Source organism: Salvia splendens, chromosome 1 (assembly GCF_004379255.2).
Source record: "Salvia splendens isolate huo1 chromosome 1, SspV2, whole genome shotgun sequence".
In the NCBI taxonomy this organism is placed as follows: domain Eukaryota; kingdom Viridiplantae; phylum Streptophyta; class Magnoliopsida; order Lamiales; family Lamiaceae; genus Salvia; species Salvia splendens.
Genome location: NC_056032.1, coordinates 27,660,967 through 27,683,312, shown reverse-complemented (window position 1 = coordinate 27,683,312; position 22,346 = coordinate 27,660,967). Strand labels below are relative to the sequence as shown.

The window sequence follows — 22,346 nt, the reverse complement described above, 5'->3', positions numbered from 1 at the left end:
AGTTTCACTCTGTCTCTTCTCCTAATTTATTAGGAGACTAAAATAAAATTTTAAATAAAAATTAAAATAAAGAAGTGGTAGTGATTAAAAATTGAACATGATTTTAATTGGTGAATTTTGCCAAATTGCGAATTCATTCTTAATCTATGGAATTGAGCAATTGGCGACATTAATATGTAGTCGGATAGGCGTTAATTAGTATTTTTAGTGGTTCAATTTCTGCCACGTTATAAGGACATTCCACTGTACAATGACAGACATCCCCACGGACTTCTCACAATAATAAAAATTCACAAATTTACTAAATTAAACAATTTACGGAATTAAACAATTTACAGAATTAAAATTTCGACACAAATACGTCCCGACGGACTTCTCACATTAATAAAAATTCACAAATTCACCAAATTAAACAATTTACGGATTAAAATTTGCAGAATTAAAATTTCGACACAAATACGGATGAAGAAGTGCAATGATAATTTCATTAAATAAAAAAAATAAAAAAATTATAATGCAATAGACACTTCATCGTCCCTTTTATTTTTTTACTTGTACAATAGATTAATGTACGTGGATTCCAAAAAAAAATGCCTAGTGTTATATTGAGAGTAAATTTACGGAAGTACTATAAATTAATAAATAAAAATGTTCATGGTTTTCTCTCAAATCTCAATTGCCGTTATATCTTTCGATTTGAATTTACTTTCCCCAAATCATAGATCCCCAAATGAAGGAACCAATTCCCGTCGGCACCCTTCCGCCTTTCTCACGCCGGCGACTACACTCCATCACCGGTCAGATTTCTCCCCAAACAATTCGACGCAGCCTCCGTTCGGTCGATTAAAGCCATTTTGAATTCCTCCCAAATTTCAATTCCGCCTGACCGCTACTGCCGTCGGTCAACAGCAGCCGGCACCGACTCTCCTTTGCGCACACACTCGCTGGACTCGCTTGCAGACAGCGGCCTCCGTCGCTTCGGAGTCGCTCCCTCCGTTCCAGTTGCACTCTCCTCGGTCTGGAATCGCCGACGTCGCGCACACCAGCCGCCGCGTCGCAAGGCTGTCATGCCGTCAGTCCATCCGTCAGATATCAGGTGCCGCCGAGCGGTTGGAGGCACTCGAGAATCCACCGAGCAGTCGCTGCCGTCGGGGTCTCACTTTGGTCTCCACCCATATCGGCTGCATTGTCACAGTCAATTTCGTCGGACTGCCGTGGACTTCTCGGCTTAGGTAAGTTTCCATTAATTTTTCAGTTTACAAATTTTATCTTCCTGTTTGGCTAGATATGTTAGGGAGTTAGATTTGTATTCATGAGATTGGGTTTTCTTCTTGATTTGCGAAGCTAATAAACTTGTTGTGATGTCCAAACATTCTTGGGTTGATATTGCTTGCTTATTTGTAGATTGGTGTTATCTCTTTGAGCATTTATCTTAAAATTTGGGCTCAACCATTGTGAAAGCTAGACCCACTGACTCTCTATTTCTCTCTCGGTTTTGGTGGTGAAACAATTGTGTGATAGTGAAACTGATTGGGAGTAGGAGTATATCTATCTATCTATCTATCTATCTATCTATATACACTATAACTGTAGTTTGTTGGGATTTTCGGCAGAGGTGAAATCTGCAATTTCTTGGCTTGTTGTATCTGGGATGTACTCATAGAAATTAATAGGGTTGTTGCTAAAGTTGTTATTTATGTTACAGATATTGTTATCGCTATTTACACGTCAGAATGCACATGTTGGAATCTCATGATTATTGCAGGTTGACTTGGAAAAATTTGCAAGGAATCTTCCTCTTCACCTTATTGCAGTGATTATGGTTTGGGAAAGGGAAAAATCCACGTTCAAGTATTTTCTATGTGGAATCCTTCTCTTACATTCTATGTGTGATCTTGCCTCTCGGGTGCCCAAAATTGAACAGGTTATCGGAAGTGATACTGTGTTATCTGTCATTATATCAAGCAGATGGCATTGCTCTATTTTTTTGTTAATTGTCAAAAGTCCTATATTACACTTATAATTGGATTTGTGTGCTGATTGATGCAAGACAACAAACATAAACGGATGGAAAGAAAATCCTTATTTTGACTTGGTTGCTTTACTAGCGACTTTATTCTCTGTGGTTTTTTTCCACTGCATCATGTAACAGTATGTTTGTTTTCGCTTTCCTTTTTTTGCTTTAAGTTGCTTTTGGTTGCTTCTCATTTTTCATTCTCAATATTATGAGATTTGCAGTCAGGTTTAAAAGTATTTTAACAAGTTTTTTTGTAGTTATCCTGACAACCTTTGTGCATAATTTCCTCTAGTTTTCTGTAACAGCAGTTGCTAATGTTTTTGCATAAACCACAACTTTCTAAGATCATAAACTCACCCATCATTTGTATGATATGAGCTACTTAAAGCTTTATAGGTTTTTTAGTTCCACCTCTCCAGAGCCCTTTAACCTTTAACCTTTAATAACTTTGATTCACAGCTCCTTATCTTCACATTAATCCTAGCTCATTCTCAACATCTGGCAACATATTTTTTACGTGTGTTATGATGTGGTTATATGCGTATACATCCTCAGTATGCCCCTTAATTCATATATCATCATATGTTTTCTTCAGATATTGCTTGAAGATATGAAGATATCAGAACAACTGATTGACCTGGTCTTTTATCTGTTGTTTGTAGATATGTACTTACTACTTCGTATCCAGGAATCTCACACCATTCCCAATGACATGGTTCTTCTTCATGCGGCTCTCCTAGCTGGCAGTCTACAATTGTTGACAGTCATTGTTTCTCCACATTACCAAGAGGTTGCTCAAGCACTGACTGCGTATTACAAGGTAGCAATCCAGGATTTGGTGAAAACTGAGAACATTAAATTACTAGTTTAATGTTATAAATCTTCCCACTTTATCTTCTTGATTGTTGTTATTTCAAAGTGTTATCAAATTATGTTGTGGCTGAGTAAGTGGAGTTTGTGGCAGGTGTACATATTCAAAGAGGCAGCATTTGCTGCAGTTTGTGTAGATGTCAAGTATCTGCAGACCAACGATTCATCTAGAAGTGCATCCCCTACTAGTGAAGAGACCTTGAATCATCTCTGGCAGCAGTGTGATTCTTCTCTTCAATTTCTACAGCCCCTGTGTCAGCAAAAGTTGTTCCGGGAATGCATTGTTAACAACCAGGTTTTTCTAGATTTTACCCTGTCATCTGATTAGAACTTTTACTACCTGAACGCATTGACATTTCTTTAATAAACCTGCTTCACTCACCACATTTATCATTATGTGCATGCATGCATTCTGTACTTAATGCATTTTTAAGGCTATCTAAGATTGACAATCTTCTTTGTAGGTTATTTATAAGTCAATTTGAGTCCCGAATCGTTCGTTCTGCATCGGAAGATCATTTAGTCCATGTAAAACCTCTCTGGCTTAACCTAGCTTAACCTATGGATATCAGTCATCCTTTTCCATAAAATGTTAAGTGCATCTGTTTTTATCATAATCATATCCGTTGTCTTCTTGATAAGTTTTTAATGAAGTTTGTTTCTTCTTGCAGGAGCTTGGGAAGGGGTGGACTGCAGAGCAACTAGCTTCCTGTGTTGGACTCGGCCCTGATGAAAAAAGGAGTAGCTCTACTTCTCATCTTTGTAGTCGTCAAAATCCTGGTCTTTGAGGATTCTTGTAACTCTACTTCTCATCTTTTTCGGGTGTTATTCAAACCCGTATATACTCAACTTGAGATGTTTCCTACTTATACATGAGTGCCTAGCTGCTATTTTTTCTCATTCATGCCTGATATGTTGAATTTTAAAGAGAATTTAAATGTTAATTGACATGTTATGATTAAGAGTAAATTTTCGAGAGGTTGTCTGTCACGGCTCTCTAATGTGTGCATCTCCCTAGTTTTTAATGATTTCATACACATCACCAGTCGATAAACAAAGGATATTAGCTTCATAAATATCCAAAAATTGCCCTAGTACTATGCTACTTTGTAGTGAGAACGAAAAGCTTCCACGAACAGTGTTTCACCACTTGCTATTTGTGTGTGCATGCAAGATTTTCTCTCCATTGATTGTCACTACTTTCACCACTTTTTTTGGGTTATTAGTGTAGAGTTCGTTTCTCTCGAGGGTCGGTCCGTAAACTTGTTGTTGCTTACTAACTTCTGGAGAACTAGGTTTCCCGTGCTTCAAATACAGTGACAATAGTGTTCTTTGGTGCCCGATTTCTTGAGCTAAGGAGAGAGAACTATTCTGGTTTTGAAAAATTAATTGAAAAAGCCATAGGGTCGATCAACTGAATGAGAGCTTTATGAGTTGCAATCTTGTTGATATTGGTGCATAAAAATGATTTAGGCAATAGGATTAAAAGCCTCATATCCAAATTATCACATGCCTAACCCTACATAAACCACTAGTGAGCCGGTTTGAGCCCCAAAAGCCTAATTTCTTTGTTGAAAATTTTGAAGTCACTATATTAGCCTACTTATTATATCTATTTGTTGGCCTATATTTTCTACCCTAGTCACTAAAATTAAAGTGCTAGCACATTCTTGGGAGGGTATTTATGGTGGTAAGGAAAAGTTGGAAGTCCTGGAACATTCATTAGGTTGTATTCATTTATATTGAGATACAAATGAAAAAAGCTGTCTCTTCAAACAAAAGTAAAATAAAAAGGCAGCCTTTAATGTGTAAAAAAAAGCCAAGGCTTGAAAAAATAAAAAATAAAAAGGCAGCCTTTCATGTGTAAAAAAAAGCCAAGGCTAGAAAAAAATAAATAAAAAGGCAGCCTTTCATGTGTAAAAAAAAGCCAAGGCAAGTAAAAAAAATAAAATAAAATGGCAGCCTTTCATGAGTTAAAAAAGCCAAGGCTAGAAAAAAGAATATCGAGCAAAAAACAGAATTATGCTCAAAAGAAAAATATGACTTGGTTTAGATGGTAGAAAAATCTCAAGTTTGGGGTGTTGAGCTGTCAGAATTTTGTACGCATTCAGTGAGATGGGAAGGATGTTGTGAAGGATGTTGTGAGGGATGTGCTAGTATTTTAAGAATGGTGATAAGCTACTTATCCAAATATGATCACACCTTTACCAAAAGCCCCGTTACATCCAAATGAAAAAGACCTTTTGATTTATGCATCATACTGACTTGTGAGCGATGAATTTTGCTTGATTTTGGGAGAAAGATCTTATGTGCTTAAAATAAAGAATAGCTGGAAGAACTTCTCTTTATGAATTAGCGACGATGGTTTGAGACTCCCAAGACATAAATCGAACTTACATTGAAGCATTGGATGCCTAGCTCTTAGGGAATTAGTTCGTGTACAATTCTTGTTCTAAAGTCTTACTCGCGCGTGAATTCGGGCTCAACCTAATTTCTCTAAATGATTCATGTGATTTGACTTGACTTGAAGTAGAGGATTATCAAATGTCCTGTGAATGTGCTTATTTATCTAACTTGCTTGAGGGCAAGCAAGACTTATGTTTGGGAAGTAATTGATGTGTGTGGGTAATTGTTTAACTTGTTATTACAAAATGGATGGAATGGAGGGTAGTGTACTACTGCTCCAGTTCAATTTTGACCACCTCACTATTTATTCCAGCGAGTTGAAGGGTATAAAGCTGCAACCAATATTTGCTTCAATATTCAAACATTTATTTAATAAACCTAACTTTAGTTCGATATTTAGTGTGTCATTTCATACTAAAGCCATCAATGAAGAACTATTGCCAAATCTTTATGATGCTCTACACTTGTTGGTACCTGATAAAATTGGGGTTGGACTTGCTTTGTCTAATTCTGAAGAACACGATATCATCATGATACCAGGATGTGTGGTTAGTTATTCTCTTCTTTGTACGTACATTTAGACATAATTTTTTGTTTAGTTGTAGGAAGTGGAATACATACAACACTTTATTATTTTTATCTCCTTGGAATTCTTCTACTTGTTGCACTAAACCTGTAACCCTTTTCTTGGCTGTGAATTCAGGAAAGACTTTCTGTTTGAGTCAGATTGCAGAGCTGCTGTGTACCAATCCCGTTGCGTTTGAGGCTATTGAGATAATTCAGCATATTGAGTCAGATTCGTTCTTGCAAATGTTATCTCTCGTGGAACTAAGGTGTTTTCTGTGATAGTTCCTAGTGCATAAATAGACTAGAAAGTACTTAGTCGATCTGAAGGTCGAGGGTGGTAGTGGGCGACTGAGTTCTTAACTTAAAAGATGAGGGGGACACGGTGGAAAACTGAAGGCAAAAGTCTATTTATTGATTTTTGAGCTTGCTTTGTGATCTTCTGTTTCTTGGTTGTTGCGCCTCTATTTTTCCTACTTATTTAATTCATTCTTTGCTGCATTTTGCAGCTTTATAATTGATCTGTTACATATATTATATTTTTGTTTGTTATACTGTGCCTGACGTTTTTCTACTTTTTCTAATCCACTTTTTGCTACCTTGCATCATAATTTTCTACTTTTTTCTAATCCACTTTTTGCTACCTTGCAGCATAATTAATTCATACATACATAGATAGCATCCTATTTTTCTTTGTCTCATATGCCCTATACAAATATGTGCTATATAAGTGTTTCTTTGATATGTAAACCCCATTGATTGTCAAGTCTTGGCTTCTTAATATATCTGTTAAATGTTTTTATAGGCTCTTTCCCAGTTACTTACTACACACATTTCCTTTTTACTTTGGCATTCAGTTTGCAGGACTTGCATCTAAAAAAGAAATCGTGGGCCTTGGAAACTGGTTGAGCACTCAATTAGTGTCAAGTAAAGATACTTTATATGAGGTTAGTGTTGCCACTACTGTAGCAGGGTGACTGATCTTTCTCATGATTTTAATATTTTTGCAATGCAGGAATGAAAATTGCAGCTTGTTACCACTATGTAGTAAATACTTTAACTACAATAGATGGAATCTAGACTACTTCGATCTCTGTATATTTGAGTTTGTTTTCTTTACCTGTCCATTTGATGATTATGATTATGATTATGATTGATACAACAAATTCTGATTTACTGAGTGAACATAGAACAGATTAATAGTGTTGTAATATACTATTCAACTTAACTATGAGTTGTAATGTTACGCCGTTCTAAAATTTTCAGCTTGCCTGTAATGTTTATCCTTTGTGAATGCTTCTGCTTCAGTATCAGTCAATAATCATCACTTGTGACTCACCATATGCTGTGTATTGCTGCATCAACTTGTGACTCACCATATGCTGTGTATTGCTGCATCAACTTCTGACTCACCATATGCTGTGTATTGCTGCATCAACTTCTGACTCACCATATGCTGTGTATTGCTTGAGCTGCTTTAGATGCTTTGGGGAAGCTTGCAAATTCAAGAGTTTGTTCCTTCCTAGGTTATTAGATAATGTTATTATTTTGAATTTTAGTCTAACCTTGGATTTATGACATTCCCATGTTTTCCTTCGAGAGTAAGGTATTAGAGCAGTTTCTGGACCTTCTCATTGAGTAGTACTGCTCCAGTTTAGTTTTGACCACCTCACTATTTATTCCAGTGTGTTGAAGGGTATAAAGCTGCAACTAATATTTGCTTCAATATTCAAACTTTTATTTATTAAACCTAACTTTAGTTCGATATTAAGTGTGTCATTTCATACTAAAGCCATCAATGAAGAACTTCTGCATAATCAGTCTGATGCTCTACACTTGTCTGTACCTGATAAAATTGAAGTTGGTCTAGCTTTGTCTAATTCTGAAGAACACGATACCAGGATGTGTGGTTAGTTATTCTCTTCTTTATACATACATTTAGATATAATTTTTTGTTTAGTTGTAGGAAGTGGAATACATACAACAATTTATTATTTTTATGTCCTTGGAATTCTTCTACGTGTTGCACTAAACGTGTAACCCTTTTCTTGTCTGTATGTAGGAAAGAAATTCTTTTTGGGTCAGATTTCAGAGCTGTGTGCCAATCCTGTTGCACTTGAGGCTACTGAGATAATTCAGCATATTCTTTTTGAAGTGATCTGTTTGGTCAAGTTCCTCAACAATTTATTTTGACCTAACATCTCTTATATGCCAGTTGGGTAGTTTTATACTTAGTCTACTGTGTTTGAGTTTTTTATCTTTACCAGTCCGTTTGATGTTTATGATTGATAAATCAAATTATTGGTTTACTGTGTGAACATGATCCCAGATAAATAATGTCATAAAATACTCTTCAACCTAACTATGTTAATTGTAATGTTACCCTGTTGTAAAATTTTCAGCTTGCCTATAATGTTTATCCTTTGTAAATGCTTCTACTTCAGATCAGTCATAAAGCATCAAGGCGTGACTCACCTTACGTTGGGTATTGCTTTACGAGCTGTTTTAGATGCTTTGTGGAAGCCTGCAGATTCGGAAGTTTGTTCCTTCCTAGGTTATCAATGAATGTTATTATTGTGAATTACAGTCTGACCTTGGATTTATGACATTATGATGTTTTCATTTGGGAGTAAGGCATTGGAGCAGTTTGTGGACCGTCTTATTGAGTGGCCACAGTACTGCCATCATATCCTACACTTTGCAGCATTTATAGAGAGGGATCTTAACCGTATTTCAGCGGCTTATACTTAACCTGATGTTGGCTGCCATAGTGCCAATGCTGATCATCGACGCGGTCATTTTGGTTTCAGATTGCAGGCCCATCATTTTCTCTGATCGGACCTGGCAGCATCTCGTGTGGATTAGCAATTCCCCTCTTCGATCTCACTACAACAGAGACCACCAAGTTGTCTAGATGAGAGTTGACTCCTAATTACATGAAGCCATCACAACACACCTACCCTTCCTAAGGCAAGTAATAGGGTCTTTGTCTTCTTTGATGTAGTTCACTTGATACTTTTTCTATTTTTACCTTGTTTTTGACTTTATTTTTGTGAGCTAATCTACTCAAACCCACAATGCAGTCACTCAGTGGTGCTTTGCTGTCAATACAATTTGCCTCATCGGGTTTACCACGGTCTTCTAGATCAACCTCAGCAAGTAAATTATCACGTTTAACTGTGCTACTTTCTCTCATTGTGCGCTTTATGGATTACATTAACATTGGGACTGGTGTTACAACTTTGAGAACAGAAACTCTCGTAGAGGTGATTGGATGTAACTGTCTTATAATTTTTTGGTGTCTGTTTACACTTTATCTTGATTCTTTTGGTTTTCCTATGCTTTTATGACTTAGCGTATTACAAGTTCTATTAATAGCACATATAACTTTATCCTACCGGTTAAATAAAATCTCACACTTCTGAATTCTTTCTTCATTCCTGATTACTTTCTCGTTTTCCTTTCTTTATTATTTGTTTTAATTCAGGAGTAGTGCACTTTTGGTTTCCTTTCACACCGGGTAACGGAAGCGTTCTGATTCTGGTTCAGGCCGTCATGAACTTAAAGTTATCGGGCTCAGACAATATTTCCTCATACATGGCAGCTATCTCCCGCCTAAAATCTAAAGCTTTATCTATTGTGAGTGCACTTTCCAATTAAGATAAGTTGATATGTGTTTAAATCTTAAAACTGTTGGTAAAGTTAGCACACCTTAAAATTTTATGTGCTTGTACTTGTGCTTGGTGTGGTTGTGTGAACAGGCCCTTAATTCTTTAAAGTAAGTGTGATTTTTTCCGCTGCAGCTTTTGCAACTCTGTGAAACTGAAAGTGTATCATACCTGGATTAGGTGGCCAGCAACACAACAACTCAAAATATGGCAAAGTCTGTTGGACTCGAGGTATTGGTTTCTAAAATCAAAGTATCATGCAGTTTCTGTCATAACTCAGAGAGAGATATATGTTCATTGCATTTATAATAAAAAAAATTTCCCAGACCCTTTAGATCTATTGTTACAATTACATTGAAAATCAAAGTTTTGTACTCTGAAAATGAACTGAAATAATCTTAAATGTACTGTAGAAATTGAACACATCGAGAAAATCCAAATACGACACATTTCCAACTTTTTCTTGTGATTTTTAACTACTTATTAGTAATGCCTAGTCGCAATTGGGTCTATAACAAATGTTTATAGTATTTACTATACAATAAGCATTGCAATATCTGCATTTTGAGAAGATTTTGCCTTCTATACATATTAGTTATCAAAATTTTCATTTTTCCTTGGTGCTATCATTATCATGGGCATTTGTTTTGTATAGGTTCTTGCATTGCTGGTAAAAGCTTGGAATAGATTCAAGACAGGTATATGCTCCCTCCGAGGCAAGTTACTAGACTGGAACTTAATATAAAGCGCTTGGCAGATGTCGTCTCAGATGCTTTAAATTTTTCGGTCATTCAAATTTTAGCTCTCTCATCATTTTATAAATTTGATCATTCTATAATTTTTTGTGGGGATTGGATCTCCTTGAGGACACCCTTCGGTTCCTTGCTTGCATTTTTCTACGCTCGCCTTAGTATTCTGTGTTCAGCACCTTCTACCTCCTCTTATGAATACAGTCGGCAACATATAGTTTTTGGTATCATGATGATAAGAAAGCTGAAATTCACTGAGCTGAAGAATGACATGATTGCATCTGCTCAGCAAGTTCAGTCTGCAAAATAAGTTGCCTTAAGAAACATTCTAGCATCTGAAAAGATTAAGAAAATTAGCTTGGTTCCAGAGCATGTGTTAATGACATAGCTCTGAAGTATTTGTTAATATTTACCTTTTCCTTCTATGGTTTGAGGGAGTTCGATACATTTGGATCTATCGCCTTGGTTAATCAATAAGATTTGTTTTGTATGCATTTGCATCCTTATGCATTTGTTATGTATGTGTCTCAGCTGAGAAAAACTGGATTGTTAAAAATTTAAATTCTATCATCTTTCATGGAATATAGCTTCCTGATAACTGCTTGGTTTCCTATGTGCAGGTACTGGCTGCAGTCATTACGGCAGGTGCTTCTAGAGAGCATGAAATCCTAGCTGAAATAAGAGATGCTGTTTTTTCTTTCATTCGTAAAATGGAGCCCTGAAGAGTGTTTGATACGATGCTTGTCTCTCGTGTTAGGATTTTCTATATAATGTCCCTGCTTGCTCGATAACCGGAGCTACAATCAATTAAGGTGCCTCCGTGTCATGTGTCGATCTACTAGTTGAATAGACAAATTTTTCTACTTGAGTGAAACATGAAATCTTATAATATGATAAGCATCGAGTGTAAAAGTGAAAATGTCTTTCGTGATGTAAGGTTTCTCGAGTTGAGCGCTGGAAGATCTCTAGTTAGTTACGATTCTAGTTCAAGGAATATGCTGGTTGGGGACCGAATTCAAGGGTTCAAAGTAAATATAAAACCAGAGAAGAAGTCAAAGTTGTCATCAGTAGTTCTAGTTCTGAAGATACGTGGAATTGATCAGGTAAATTAGTCGTGTTTTCCTTCTTGATTCCATTTGTACTCATCACTAGATTTAATGTCTTTTCCATTCTAGCATGTTTATGTTATTCTTTATTTCTGTATAGATGAGTTACACCTCTCTAACAGCTTAAGCCTGAATAAGATACTAAATTGAAACGATTTCCTTGTAATTTGTATTAGCAAAGCAACAAATCCACACACAGTGGATGGGCCATTCTAACCTTGTCATTTCAGAAGCAAAGCAACAATCAATGATTTCCTTTCCATTGCTGATGACACAGCTGCAGGAGCAACTGGTCAGCTGGAACTTCTCTCTACAGCAATAATGGATGGTTGGATGGCTGGACTTGGTGCTGCCCAGCCTCCGACTACCGATGCTCTTGGACAGCTGTTATCTGAATATTCCAGATGTCTTTATACTTCACAGCTGCAACATTTGAAGGTATGTTCTTACCATTTTCTTTAGATTCCCATCTTTGTGCAGCTACGGACAGAGTGCCATTATCTAGATCTTTTACTGTATGCTTTTTTTTATATTGTTTACAGTAATGTGGTTTGTTATGGTTCACATACTGATATCTACGGTTATATTGGTCCATAAGGATATTGCTGGTACTTTGGCGACTGAAGCAGCGGAAGACTCTACTCAAGTAGCTAAGCTACGTTCAGCTCTTGAATCTGTTGATCACAAGAGAAGAAAGGTCTGTATTATAGAGCGCTGGATCTCTTTTTCTTGGTTACCTCAGTTCTCAAATACTGAAATTCTGCAAACGCTGTTTACTCGAATCAGATTTTACAACAAATGAAAAACGACGCAGAGATGTTAAATTTAGAAAGTGGCGCTGCACCTATTCGGAGTCCTTCCACTTCTGCTGAAGATGCAAGGCTAGTGTCGTTAATCTCCCTCGACAGCATACTGAAGCAAGTCAAGGTTTTTCATCTTTCTCCAATTTCTCATCTTTTAACTTTCTGGCAGATGTTGCAGATGCTTCAACTTTTCTGTCATTCATCATGAAGTGTGTTTATGGTGTCAGTATTTTCTGTATGTGTAAAGTGTGTGTATTTGTGTAGTGCCGGCAGTGTATACATTTTGTGTATTTTGTGTATATTGTGTGAAGTGCAGTGTGTTTATTGTGTGGGCACTATGAGTATTTTGTATAATAAGTGTGTGAATTTTACGTGTAGTGTATAATAGGTATTGGTATACTTTGTGTAGTAGTGTAAGTATACTTTGTGTGTAATGCATGTATATTGTGTATATGGTGTACAGTGGGGGTATATTTTGTTTGTACTGGGCGCATAAAGGGTGTTTTTTTTGTGTACTTTGTTTAGGTATGTTTTTTTTGTGTATAATGTACGAGTATGTATTTTGTGTATAGTGTAAGTATTATGTACAATATATGTATTGTGTATGTATGTTTGTAGTGCATGTATTTTGTTTATATGTGCACACTGTAATGTCTTCCACTTCTGCTGAAGATGCAAGGCTAGTGTCGTTAATCTCCCTCGACAGCATACTGAAGCAAGTCAAGGTTTTTCATCTTTCTCCAATTTCTCATCTTTTAACTTTCTGGCAGATGTCGCAGATGCTTCAACTTTTCTGTCATTCATCATGAAGTGTGTTTATGGTGTCTGTATTTTCTGTATGTGTAAAGTGTGTGTATTTGTGTAGTGCCGGCAGTGTATACATTTTGTGTATTTTGTGTATATTGTGTGAAGTGCAGTGTGTTTATTGTGTGGGCACTATGAGTATTTTGTATAATAAGTGTGTGAATTTTACGTGTAGTGTATAATAGGTATTGGTATACTTTGTGTAGTAGTGTAAGTATACTTTGTGTGTAATGCATGTATATTGTGTATATGGTGTACAGTGGGGGGTATATTTTGTTTGTAATGGGCGCATAAAGGGTGTTATTTTTTGTGTACTTTGTTTAGGTATGTTTTTTTTTGTGTATAATGTACGAGTATGTATTTTGTGTATAGTGTAAGTATTATGTACAATATATGTATTGTGTATGTATGTTTGTAGTGCATGTATTTTGTTTATATGTGCACACTGTAATGTCTTGTGTGGGTATGGTGTGTATAGAATGTGTGTTGCATAGTGCGTGTTTTTTGTATAGTGAGCAACATGTGCATTATATGTATAGTGTGTGTGTGTTTTATTTATATTGTGTGTGTATTTTATTTATATCGTGTTTAATGTTTGTAGTGTGTACCATGTGTGAAATTGTGTATTTTAATTGTGCATTTGTTGTATAGTGTATAAGTAGTGTATTTTGTATTAGTATTTGTAGTATGTGCCGCATATGTATTGTATGTTTTATAATATTGTGTTTGTGTATTTTATTTATAATGTGTTTAATGTTTGTAGTATGTACCACGTGTGTATTAGTTGTGTATTTTATTTGTGTATTTGTTGTAAAGTGTATAAATAATTTATGTTGTAATAGTATCTGTAGTGTGTGCACAATGTGTGTATGTATTTATGTTGTGCATGTGTTTTGTGTATTTTATTTATAGTGTGTAATATTCATAGTATGTGTCCAGTATGTACATGTACAGTATGTTTTATAATATTTGTATTTAGTTTTTCGTGTATAATGTGTATTGTTTGTTTTATATTTATGTGTATAATGTGTGTGCATGTATCTTGTGTATAGTGTGTGTAGTGTAGTTGTGCATTGCATATTTTGTGTGGACAGTGTGTATTTTGTCTATAGTGTAAAGTTTTTATTTTTGTATAGTGGTTTTACTATGTTTATTTTGTGAATTGTGTACTAGTGTGTATTTTGTATATAATGTGTGTAGTATGTGCGGTTCATTTAATGTTTATGTATTTTATTTATATTGTATTTAATATTTGTAATATGTGCCACATATGTATAAATTGTGTATTTTATGTGTATATTTGTTGTATAGTGTATAAATTGTGTATTTTGTGCTACTACCCGTAGTGTGTGCAATGTAGGCATGTATGTTTACATTACATGTGTATTGTATTTTATTTATAGTGTTTAATATTTGTGGATGTATAATGTGTATATAGTGCGCAATGTGTATGAAGTGTGTTTTATTTATATTGTGTTTGTGTATTTTATTTATAAAGTAGTTAATATTTGTAGTATGTATAATGTATATATCATGTATATAGTGTGTGCATTTATTGTATAGTATATTTAAATTGTGTATTTTGTGTACGCAGTGAGTGTGGGTTGTATGTGCAGTCCATTTAGTGTGTAGTATAAATTGTAAATTTTATGCATAGTATAAATTGTTTGTAGTGAGTGTGCGTAGTAGGTGCCACGTATGTATAAATTGTGAATTTTATGTATATATTTGTTGTGTAGTATATAAAGTTTGCAATGTATGTAAGTATTATTGTTGTACATGTGTTTTGTGCATGTTTGTATATTTTATTTATAATATGTTTACTGTTTGTAGTATGTGCCACGTACTAAGTGTAGTGTTTTTGTAATGTTTGTGTTTTGTTTATGTATTTAGTGTACAATGTGTATTTTTTTAAAATATATATGCGTGTAAAGTGTGCGTATATGTGTGATGTGCAGAGGGAGTGCAATGTGTGTTATGTGCTATGGTGTATAGTACATAGTATGCATGCAGTGTTATTCATTTTTTATAGTGTCGTTGAGTTGTGTGTGTTTGTGTTTTATTTATATTGTGTTTGTGTATTTTATTCATATCGTGTTTAATGTTTGTAGTGTGTACAATGCGTGAAATTATGTATTTTAATTGTGCATTTGTTGTATAGTGGATAAGTAGTGTATTTTGTATTAGTATTTATAGTATGTTTAGTGTTTGTAGTATGTGTTGCGTATTGAGTGTAGTGTTTTTGTAATCTTTGTATTTTGTATATGTATTTTGTGTACATTGTGTAGTTTTTGTTTAATATGTATGTGTAAAGTGTGCGTATATGTGTGATGTATAGAGGGAGTGCAATATGTGTTATGTGTTGAGTTGTGTGTGTGTGTGTTTTATTTATATTGTGTTTGTGTATTTTATTTATATCGTGCTTAATGTTTGTAGTGTGTACCATGTGTGAAATTGTGTATTTTAATTGTGCATTTGTTGTATAATGTACAAGTAGTGTATTTTGTATTAGTATTTGTAGTATGTGCTGCATAAGTATTGTATGTTTTATAATATTGTGTCTATTGTTTATTTTATTTATATTGTGTTTGTGTATTTTATTTATAATGTGTTTAATGTTTGTAGTATGTACCACGTGTGTATTTGTTATGTATTTTATTTGTGCATTTGTTGTAGAGTGTATAAATAGTTTATTTTGTAATAGTATCTGAAATGTGCACAAGGTGTGTATGTATTTATGTTGTGCATATGTTTTGTGTATTTTATTTGTAGTGTTGTATGTGCCGAGTATGTATAGTTTGTTTTTGTAATATTGGTATTTAGTTTTTCGTGTACAGTGTGTATTGTTTGTTTTATATTTATGTGTTTAATGTGTGTGCATGTATCTTGTGTAGTGTAGTGTGTGTATTGCGTATTTTGTATGGAAAGTGTGTATTTTGTTTATAGTGTAAAGTTTTTATTTTTGTATAGTGGTGCTTAGTATGTTCATTTTGTGAATTGTGTACTAGTGTGTATTTTGTATATAATGTGTGTAGTATTGCGGTCCATTTAATGTTTGTTTATTTTATTTATATTGTGTTTAATATTTGTATATGTGCTATAAATTATGTATTTTATGTGTATATTTGTTGTATAGTGTATAAATTGTGTAATTTGTGCTACTACCCGTAGTGTGTGCAATGTATGCATGTATGTTTACAGTACATGTGTAGTGTATTTTATTTATGTTGTGCATATGTTTTGTGTATTTTATTTGTAGTGTTGTATGTGCCGAGTATGTATAGTTTGTTTTTGTAATATTGGTATTTAGTTTTTCGTGTACAGTGTGTATTGTTTGTTTTATATTTATGTGTTTAATGTGTGTGCATGTATCTTGTGTAGTGTAGTGTGTGTATTGCGTATTTTGTATGGACAGTGTGTATTTTGTTTATAGTGTAAAGTTTTTATTTTGTATAGTGGTGCTTAGTATGTTCATTTTGTGAATTGTGTACTAGTGTGTATTTTGTATATAATGTGTGTAGTATTGCGGTCCATTTAATGTTTGTTTATTTTATTTATATTGTGTTTAATATTTCTATATGTGCTATAAATTATGTATTTTATGTGTATATTTGTTGTATAGTGTATAAATTGTGTATTTTGTGCTACTACCCGTAGTGTGTGCAATGTATGCATGTATGTTTACAGTACATGTGTAGTGTATTTTATTTATAGTGTGTTTAATATTTGTGATATGTATAGTGTGTATATAGTGCGCAATGTGTATGAAGTGTGTTTTATTTATATTGTGTTTGTGTATTTTATTTATAAAGTAGTTAATATTTGTAGTATGTGTAATGTATAATGTATATATCATGTATATAGTGTGTGCATTTATTGTATAGTATATTTAAATTGTGTATTTTGTGTACGTAGTGAGTGTGGGTTGTATGTGCAGTCCATTTAGTGTGTAGTATAAATTGTGAATTTTATGCATGTAGTGAGTGTGCGTAGTAGGTGCCATGTATGTATAAATTGTGAATTTTATGTATATATTTGTTGTGTAGTATATAAATAGAGTATTTTGTTTTAGTATATGTACTATAGCGTTTGCAATGTATGTAAGTATTATTGTTGTATATGTGTTTTGTGCATGTTTGTATATTTTATTTATAATATGTTTACTGTTTGTAGTATGTGCCGCGTACTAAGTGTAGTGTTTTTGTAATGTTTGTGTTTTGTATATGTATTTAGTGTACAATGTGTAATTTTTTTTAATATATATGCGTGTAAAGTGTGCGTATATGTGGGATGTGCAGAGGGAGTGCAATGTGTGTTATGTGCTATGGTGTATAGTACATAGTATGCATGCAGTGTTATTCATTTTTTATAGTGTCGTTGAGTTGTGTGTGTTTGTGTTTTATTTATATTGTGTTTGTGTATTTTATTCATATCGTGTTTAATGTTTGTAGTGTGTACAATGTGTGAAATTGTGTATTTTAATTGTGCATTTGTTGTATAGTGTATAAATTGTGTATTTTGTGCTACTCCCCGTAGTGTGTGCAATGTATGCATGTATGTTTACAGTACATGTGTAGTGTATTTTATTTATAGTGTGTTTAATATTTGTGATATGTATAGTGTGTATATAGTGCGCAATGTGTATGAAGTGTGTTTTATTTATATTGTGTTTGTGTATTTTATTTATAAAGTAGTTAATATTTGTAGTATGTGTAATGTATAATGTATATATCATGTATATAGTGTGTGCATTTATTGTATAGTATATTTAAATTGTGTATTTTGTGTACGTAGTGAGTGTGGGTTGTATGTGCAGTCCATTTAGTGCGTAGTATAAATTGTGAAATTTATGCATGTAGTGAGTGTGCGTAGTAGGTGCCACGTATGTATAAATTGTGAATTTTATGTATATATTTGTTGTGTAGTATATAAATAGAGTATTTTGTTTTAGTATATGTACTATAGCGTTTGCAATGTATGTAAGTATTATTGTTGTATATGTGTTTTGTGCATGTTTGTATATTTTATTTATAATATGTTTACTGTTTGTAGTATGTGCCGCGTACTAAGTGTAGTGTTTTTGTAATGTTTGTGTTTTGTATATGTATTTAGTGTACAATGTGTAATTTTTTTTAATATATATGCGTGTAAAGTGTGCGTATATGTGGGATGTGCAGAGGGAGTGCAATGTGTGTTATGTGCTATGGTTTATAGTACATAGTATGCATGCAGTGTTATTCATTTTTTTATAGTGTCGTTGAGTTGTGTGTGTTTGTGTTTTATTTATATTGTGTTTGTGTATTTTATTCATATCGTGTTTAATGTTTGTAGTGTGTACAATGTGTGAAATTGTGTATTTTAATTGTGCATTTGTTGTATAGTGTATAAATTGTGTATTTTGTGCTACTCCCCGTAGTGTGTTCAATGTATGCATGTATGTTTACAGTACATGTGTAGTGTATTTTATTTATAGTGTGTTTAATATTTGTGATATGTATAGTGTGTATATAGTGTGTATATAGTGCGCAATGTATATGAAGTTTGTTTTATATATATTGTGTTTGTGTATTTTATTCATATCGTGTTTAATGTTTGTAGTGTGTACATTGTGTGAAATTGTGTATTTTAATTATGCATTTGTTGTATAGTGTATAAATTGTGTATTTTGTGCTACTCCCCGTAGTGTGTGCAATGTATGCATGTATGTTTACAGTACATGTGTAGTGTATTTATTTATAGTGTGTTTAATATTTGTGATATGTATAGTGTGTATATAGTGCGCAATTTATATGAAGTGCGTTTTATTTATATTGTGTTTGTGTATTTTATTTATAAAGTAGTTAATATTTGTAGTATGTGTAATGTATATATCATGTATATAGTGTGTGCATTTATTATATAGTATATTTAAATTGTGTATTTTGTGTACGTAGTGAGTGTGGGTTGTATGTGCTGTCCATTTAGTGCGTAGTATAAATTGTGAATTTTATGCGTAGTATAAATTGTCTGTAGTGAGTGTGCGTAGTACGTGCCACGTATGTATAAATTGTGAATTTTATGTATATATTTATTGTGTAGTATATAAATAGAGTATTTTGTTTTAGTATATGTAGCGTAGCGTTTGTAATGTATGTAAGTATTATTATTGTACATGTGTTTTGTGTGTGTTTGTATATTTTATTTATGAGGGAACATCATTTTTGGTCCACGAACTTTGCCAAAGTATCATTTTAGGTTCGTGAACTTTGAAAATATCATTTTAGGTTCGTGAACTTTGAGTTAGTATCATTTGAGGTACTTTTTACTATTTCCAAGTTTTTTTGGACGAAAATACCCTCAATACCTTAAAAGTGTATATATTTTTATTTAATTTATCATATACTCTTAATTTTTTATAAATATCTTTACAATATATTTTTGACAAATTTTCTAAATATAATTTCACCATAAATATTATCACTTAATTTTGTGACATGCAAGAAAAGTTCTTTATTGAATTTAAAAAAAATTAATATAAAAAATTGAAGAAGCAATTTTACTTGCATCTCACAAAATTAAGTGATTATATTTAAGGTCAAATTATATTTAGAAAATTTATCAAAAATATATTGTAAAGATATTTATAAAAAAATATGAGTATATGATAAATTTATTAAAAATATATACATTTTAAGGTATTGAGGGTATTTTCATCCATAAAAACTTGGAAATAGTAAAAACTACCTCAAATGATACTAACTCAAAGTTCACGGACCTAAAATGATATTTTCAAAGTTCATGGACCTAAAATGATACTTTGGCAAAGTTCGTGGACCAAAAATGATGTTCCCTGTTTATTTATAGTATGTTTACTGTTTGTAGTATGTGCCGTGTACTGAGTGTAGTGTTTTTGTAATGTTTGTGTTTTGTATATGTATTTTGTGTACAATGTGTAATTTTTGTTTAATATGTATGTGTGTAAAGTGTGCGTATATGTGTGATGTGCAGAGGGTGCGCAATGTGTATTATGTGCTATGATGTATAGTTAATAGTATGTATGCAGTGTTATTCATTTTTTTTACAGTGTGTCGTTGAGTTGTGTGTGTGTTTTATTTATATTGTGTTTGTGTATTTTATTTATATCATGTTTAATGTTTGTAGTGTGTACCATGTGTGAAAATGTGTATTTTAATTGTGCATTTGTTGTATAGTGTATTTTGTGTTAGTATTTGTAGTATGTGGCACATATGTATTGTATGTTTTATAATATTGTGTGTATTGTTTGTTTTATTTATATTTTTTTTGTGTATTTTATTTATAACGTTTTTAATGTTTGTAGTATGTAACACGTGTGTATTAGTTGTGTATTTTATTTGTGCATTTGTTGCATAGTGTATAAATAGTTTATTTTGTAATAGTATCGGTAGTGTGTGCACAATCTGTGTATGTATTTATGTTGTGCATGTGTTTTGTGTATTTTATTTATAGTGTGTGTAATATTATTCGTACTATGTGTCGCGTATGTATAGTATGTTTTATAATACTTATATTTAGTTTTTCGTGTACAGTGTGTATTGTTTGTTTTATATTTATGTGTTTAATGTATGTGCATGTATCTTGTGTAGTGTGTGTGTAGTGTAGTGTGTGTATTGCGTATTTTGTGTGGAGAGTGTGTATTTTGCCTATAGTGTAAAGTTTTTATTTTTGTATAGTGATGTTTAGTATGTTTATTTTGTGAATTGTGTACTAGTGTGTATTTAGTATATAATGTGTGTAGTATGTGCGGTCCATTTAATGTTTTTTTATTTTATTTATATTGTGTTCGTATTTTATTTATGTTGTGTTTAATATTTGTAATATGTGCCACGTATGTATAAATTATGTATTTTATGTGTATATTTGTTGTATAGTGTATAAATTGTGTATTTTGTGCTACTACATGTAGTGTGTGCAATGTAGGCATGTATGTTTACAGTACATGTGTAGTGTATTTTATTTATAGTGTGTTTAATATTTGTGGTATGTATAGTGTGTATATAGTGCGCAATGTGTATGAAGTGTGTTTTATTTATATTGTGTTTGTGTATTTTATTTATAAAGTATTTAATATTTGTAGTACGTGTCATGTATGTATCGTGTATATTATGTGTGCATTTATTGTATAGTATTTTAAATTGTGTATTTTGTGTACGTAGTGAGTGTGGGTTGTATGTGCAGTCCATTTAGTGCGTAGTATAAATTGTGAATTTTATGTGTAGTATAAATTGGTCTGTAGTGAGTGTGCGTAGTAGGTGCCACGTATGTATAAATTTTGAATTTTATATATATATTTGTTGTGTAGTATATAAATAGAGTATTTTGTTTTAGTATATGTAGCGTAGCGTTTGCAATGTATGAAAGTATTATTGTTGTACATGTGTTTTGTGTATGTTTGTATATTTTATTTATAGTATGTTTATTGTTTGTAGTATGTGCCGCTGATAAGGCTAATTTCATGCATTGATTAAAGGGTTGAATTCGTGCATTTACGGGGTCTAACACTTCTTTTTAAGCTAGGAGTGTAGAAAGTTCGCCAGGTCCAGGAAGAAGAGCGGACAATTGCATGACCCACGGAATCTGGCGAATAAGTGAGCGTTGTGGAGAAAAATGACTAGACAGAAGAGATCACGAAGCTGAAGAGCAGAATGGAGATTTCTGCGAAGGCTTCTAGAAGATCAAACCTGCACCTATATAAGGAAGAGAGCATAAAATCTAATGAGGGGGGAGGACTTTTTTTTTGGCCACTTTGCTCTTGGCTCTCTTAGCTCACTCACTTCCACACACTTGGGGGGACTGTTCGGGAATTTGTAGGGGTTCGGGTCATTTCATTTGCTGTTTGATGTTGGGTAACATCGTCCTTGTGTAGGGCGAAGATACAATTATTTGCTTTCGTTTTATTTGTCGTCGTGAATTTCACCGAGCTTCGCTGTTTGAAGCTCGGCCCTGTTTTCTGTTGAATTCTCGTTATCTATGCATTTTCTGTTTCCGTATTTACTTTACTGCTGTTGATTTCGATTATGGATGCAAATTGTTTTGAGTTTAACGTAGTTGCTGAACTGGATGTTTATTTCTCGCGTTGGTTTATTGAGTTTGAGCAGAATTGTTGGAAGCTTGTGTAGATCGGGGCAGATCTGTTGAATCGGAAGTTATGGAGTTGATTTTGTTAGTTGTTTGGTTCGGAATGCTTGGATCCGGAGTGGATTAAGCATCCGACGTCTGGATCGGAAACAGGAATTGGTCGTGGTCGATGCTTGGTTTTCGTGTTTTTGTTTCATTCCGTCTAGTATATGTAGATCTGTTCTATTTCCGGCTAATTGCAAGTTTTCGACGTCCGAACTTTT

At 33.3% G+C, this 22,346-nt stretch overlaps 1 protein-coding gene and 2 long non-coding RNA genes across 12 annotated transcripts; all 3 read left to right on the top strand.

Moving 5' to 3' along the window:
* Positions 1-688: 688 nt before the first annotated feature.
* Positions 689-6,040, top strand: LOC121746253 (nodulin homeobox-like). 9 transcript variants are annotated; one of them, XR_006039020.1, is made up of 7 exons: positions 689-1,232; positions 1,766-1,924; positions 2,680-2,837; positions 2,982-3,182; positions 3,352-3,478; positions 3,559-3,683; positions 5,997-6,040. XR_006039020.1 is itself a non-coding variant. In XM_042140183.1 (5 exons), the coding sequence occupies exons 2-5, from the start codon at positions 1,820-1,822 to the stop codon at positions 3,673-3,675; spliced, it is 555 nt and encodes a 184-aa protein (XP_041996117.1). In that variant the 5' UTR covers positions 689-1,232; positions 1,766-1,819; the 3' UTR covers positions 3,676-3,877. The 9 variants fall into 9 exon arrangements, 7 of the variants coding, with proteins under 7 accessions (XP_041996117.1, XP_041996120.1, XP_041996121.1 ...); XM_042140183.1 differs by lacking the exons at positions 3,352-3,478; positions 5,997-6,040 and having other exon boundaries at positions 2,706-2,837; positions 3,559-3,877; XM_042140186.1 differs by lacking the exons at positions 3,352-3,478; positions 5,997-6,040 and having other exon boundaries at positions 3,559-3,877.
* A 3,673-nt stretch (positions 6,041-9,713) lies between these two features.
* On the top strand, positions 9,714-10,993 carry LOC121803801. Its single transcript, XR_006051102.1, has 3 exons — positions 9,714-9,756; positions 10,181-10,223; positions 10,895-10,993. It is a non-coding gene; the product is annotated as an uncharacterized LOC121803801 (long non-coding RNA).
* Positions 10,994-11,991: 998 nt separating this feature from the next.
* LOC121746227 lies at positions 11,992-21,563 on the top strand. 2 transcript variants are annotated; one of them, XR_006038942.1, is made up of 3 exons: positions 11,992-12,077; positions 12,167-12,307; positions 21,523-21,563. It is a non-coding gene; the product is annotated as an uncharacterized LOC121746227 (long non-coding RNA). The 2 variants fall into 2 exon arrangements; XR_006038941.1 differs by lacking the exon at positions 21,523-21,563 and having other exon boundaries at positions 12,167-12,318.
* Positions 21,564-22,346: the final 783 nt, after the last annotated feature.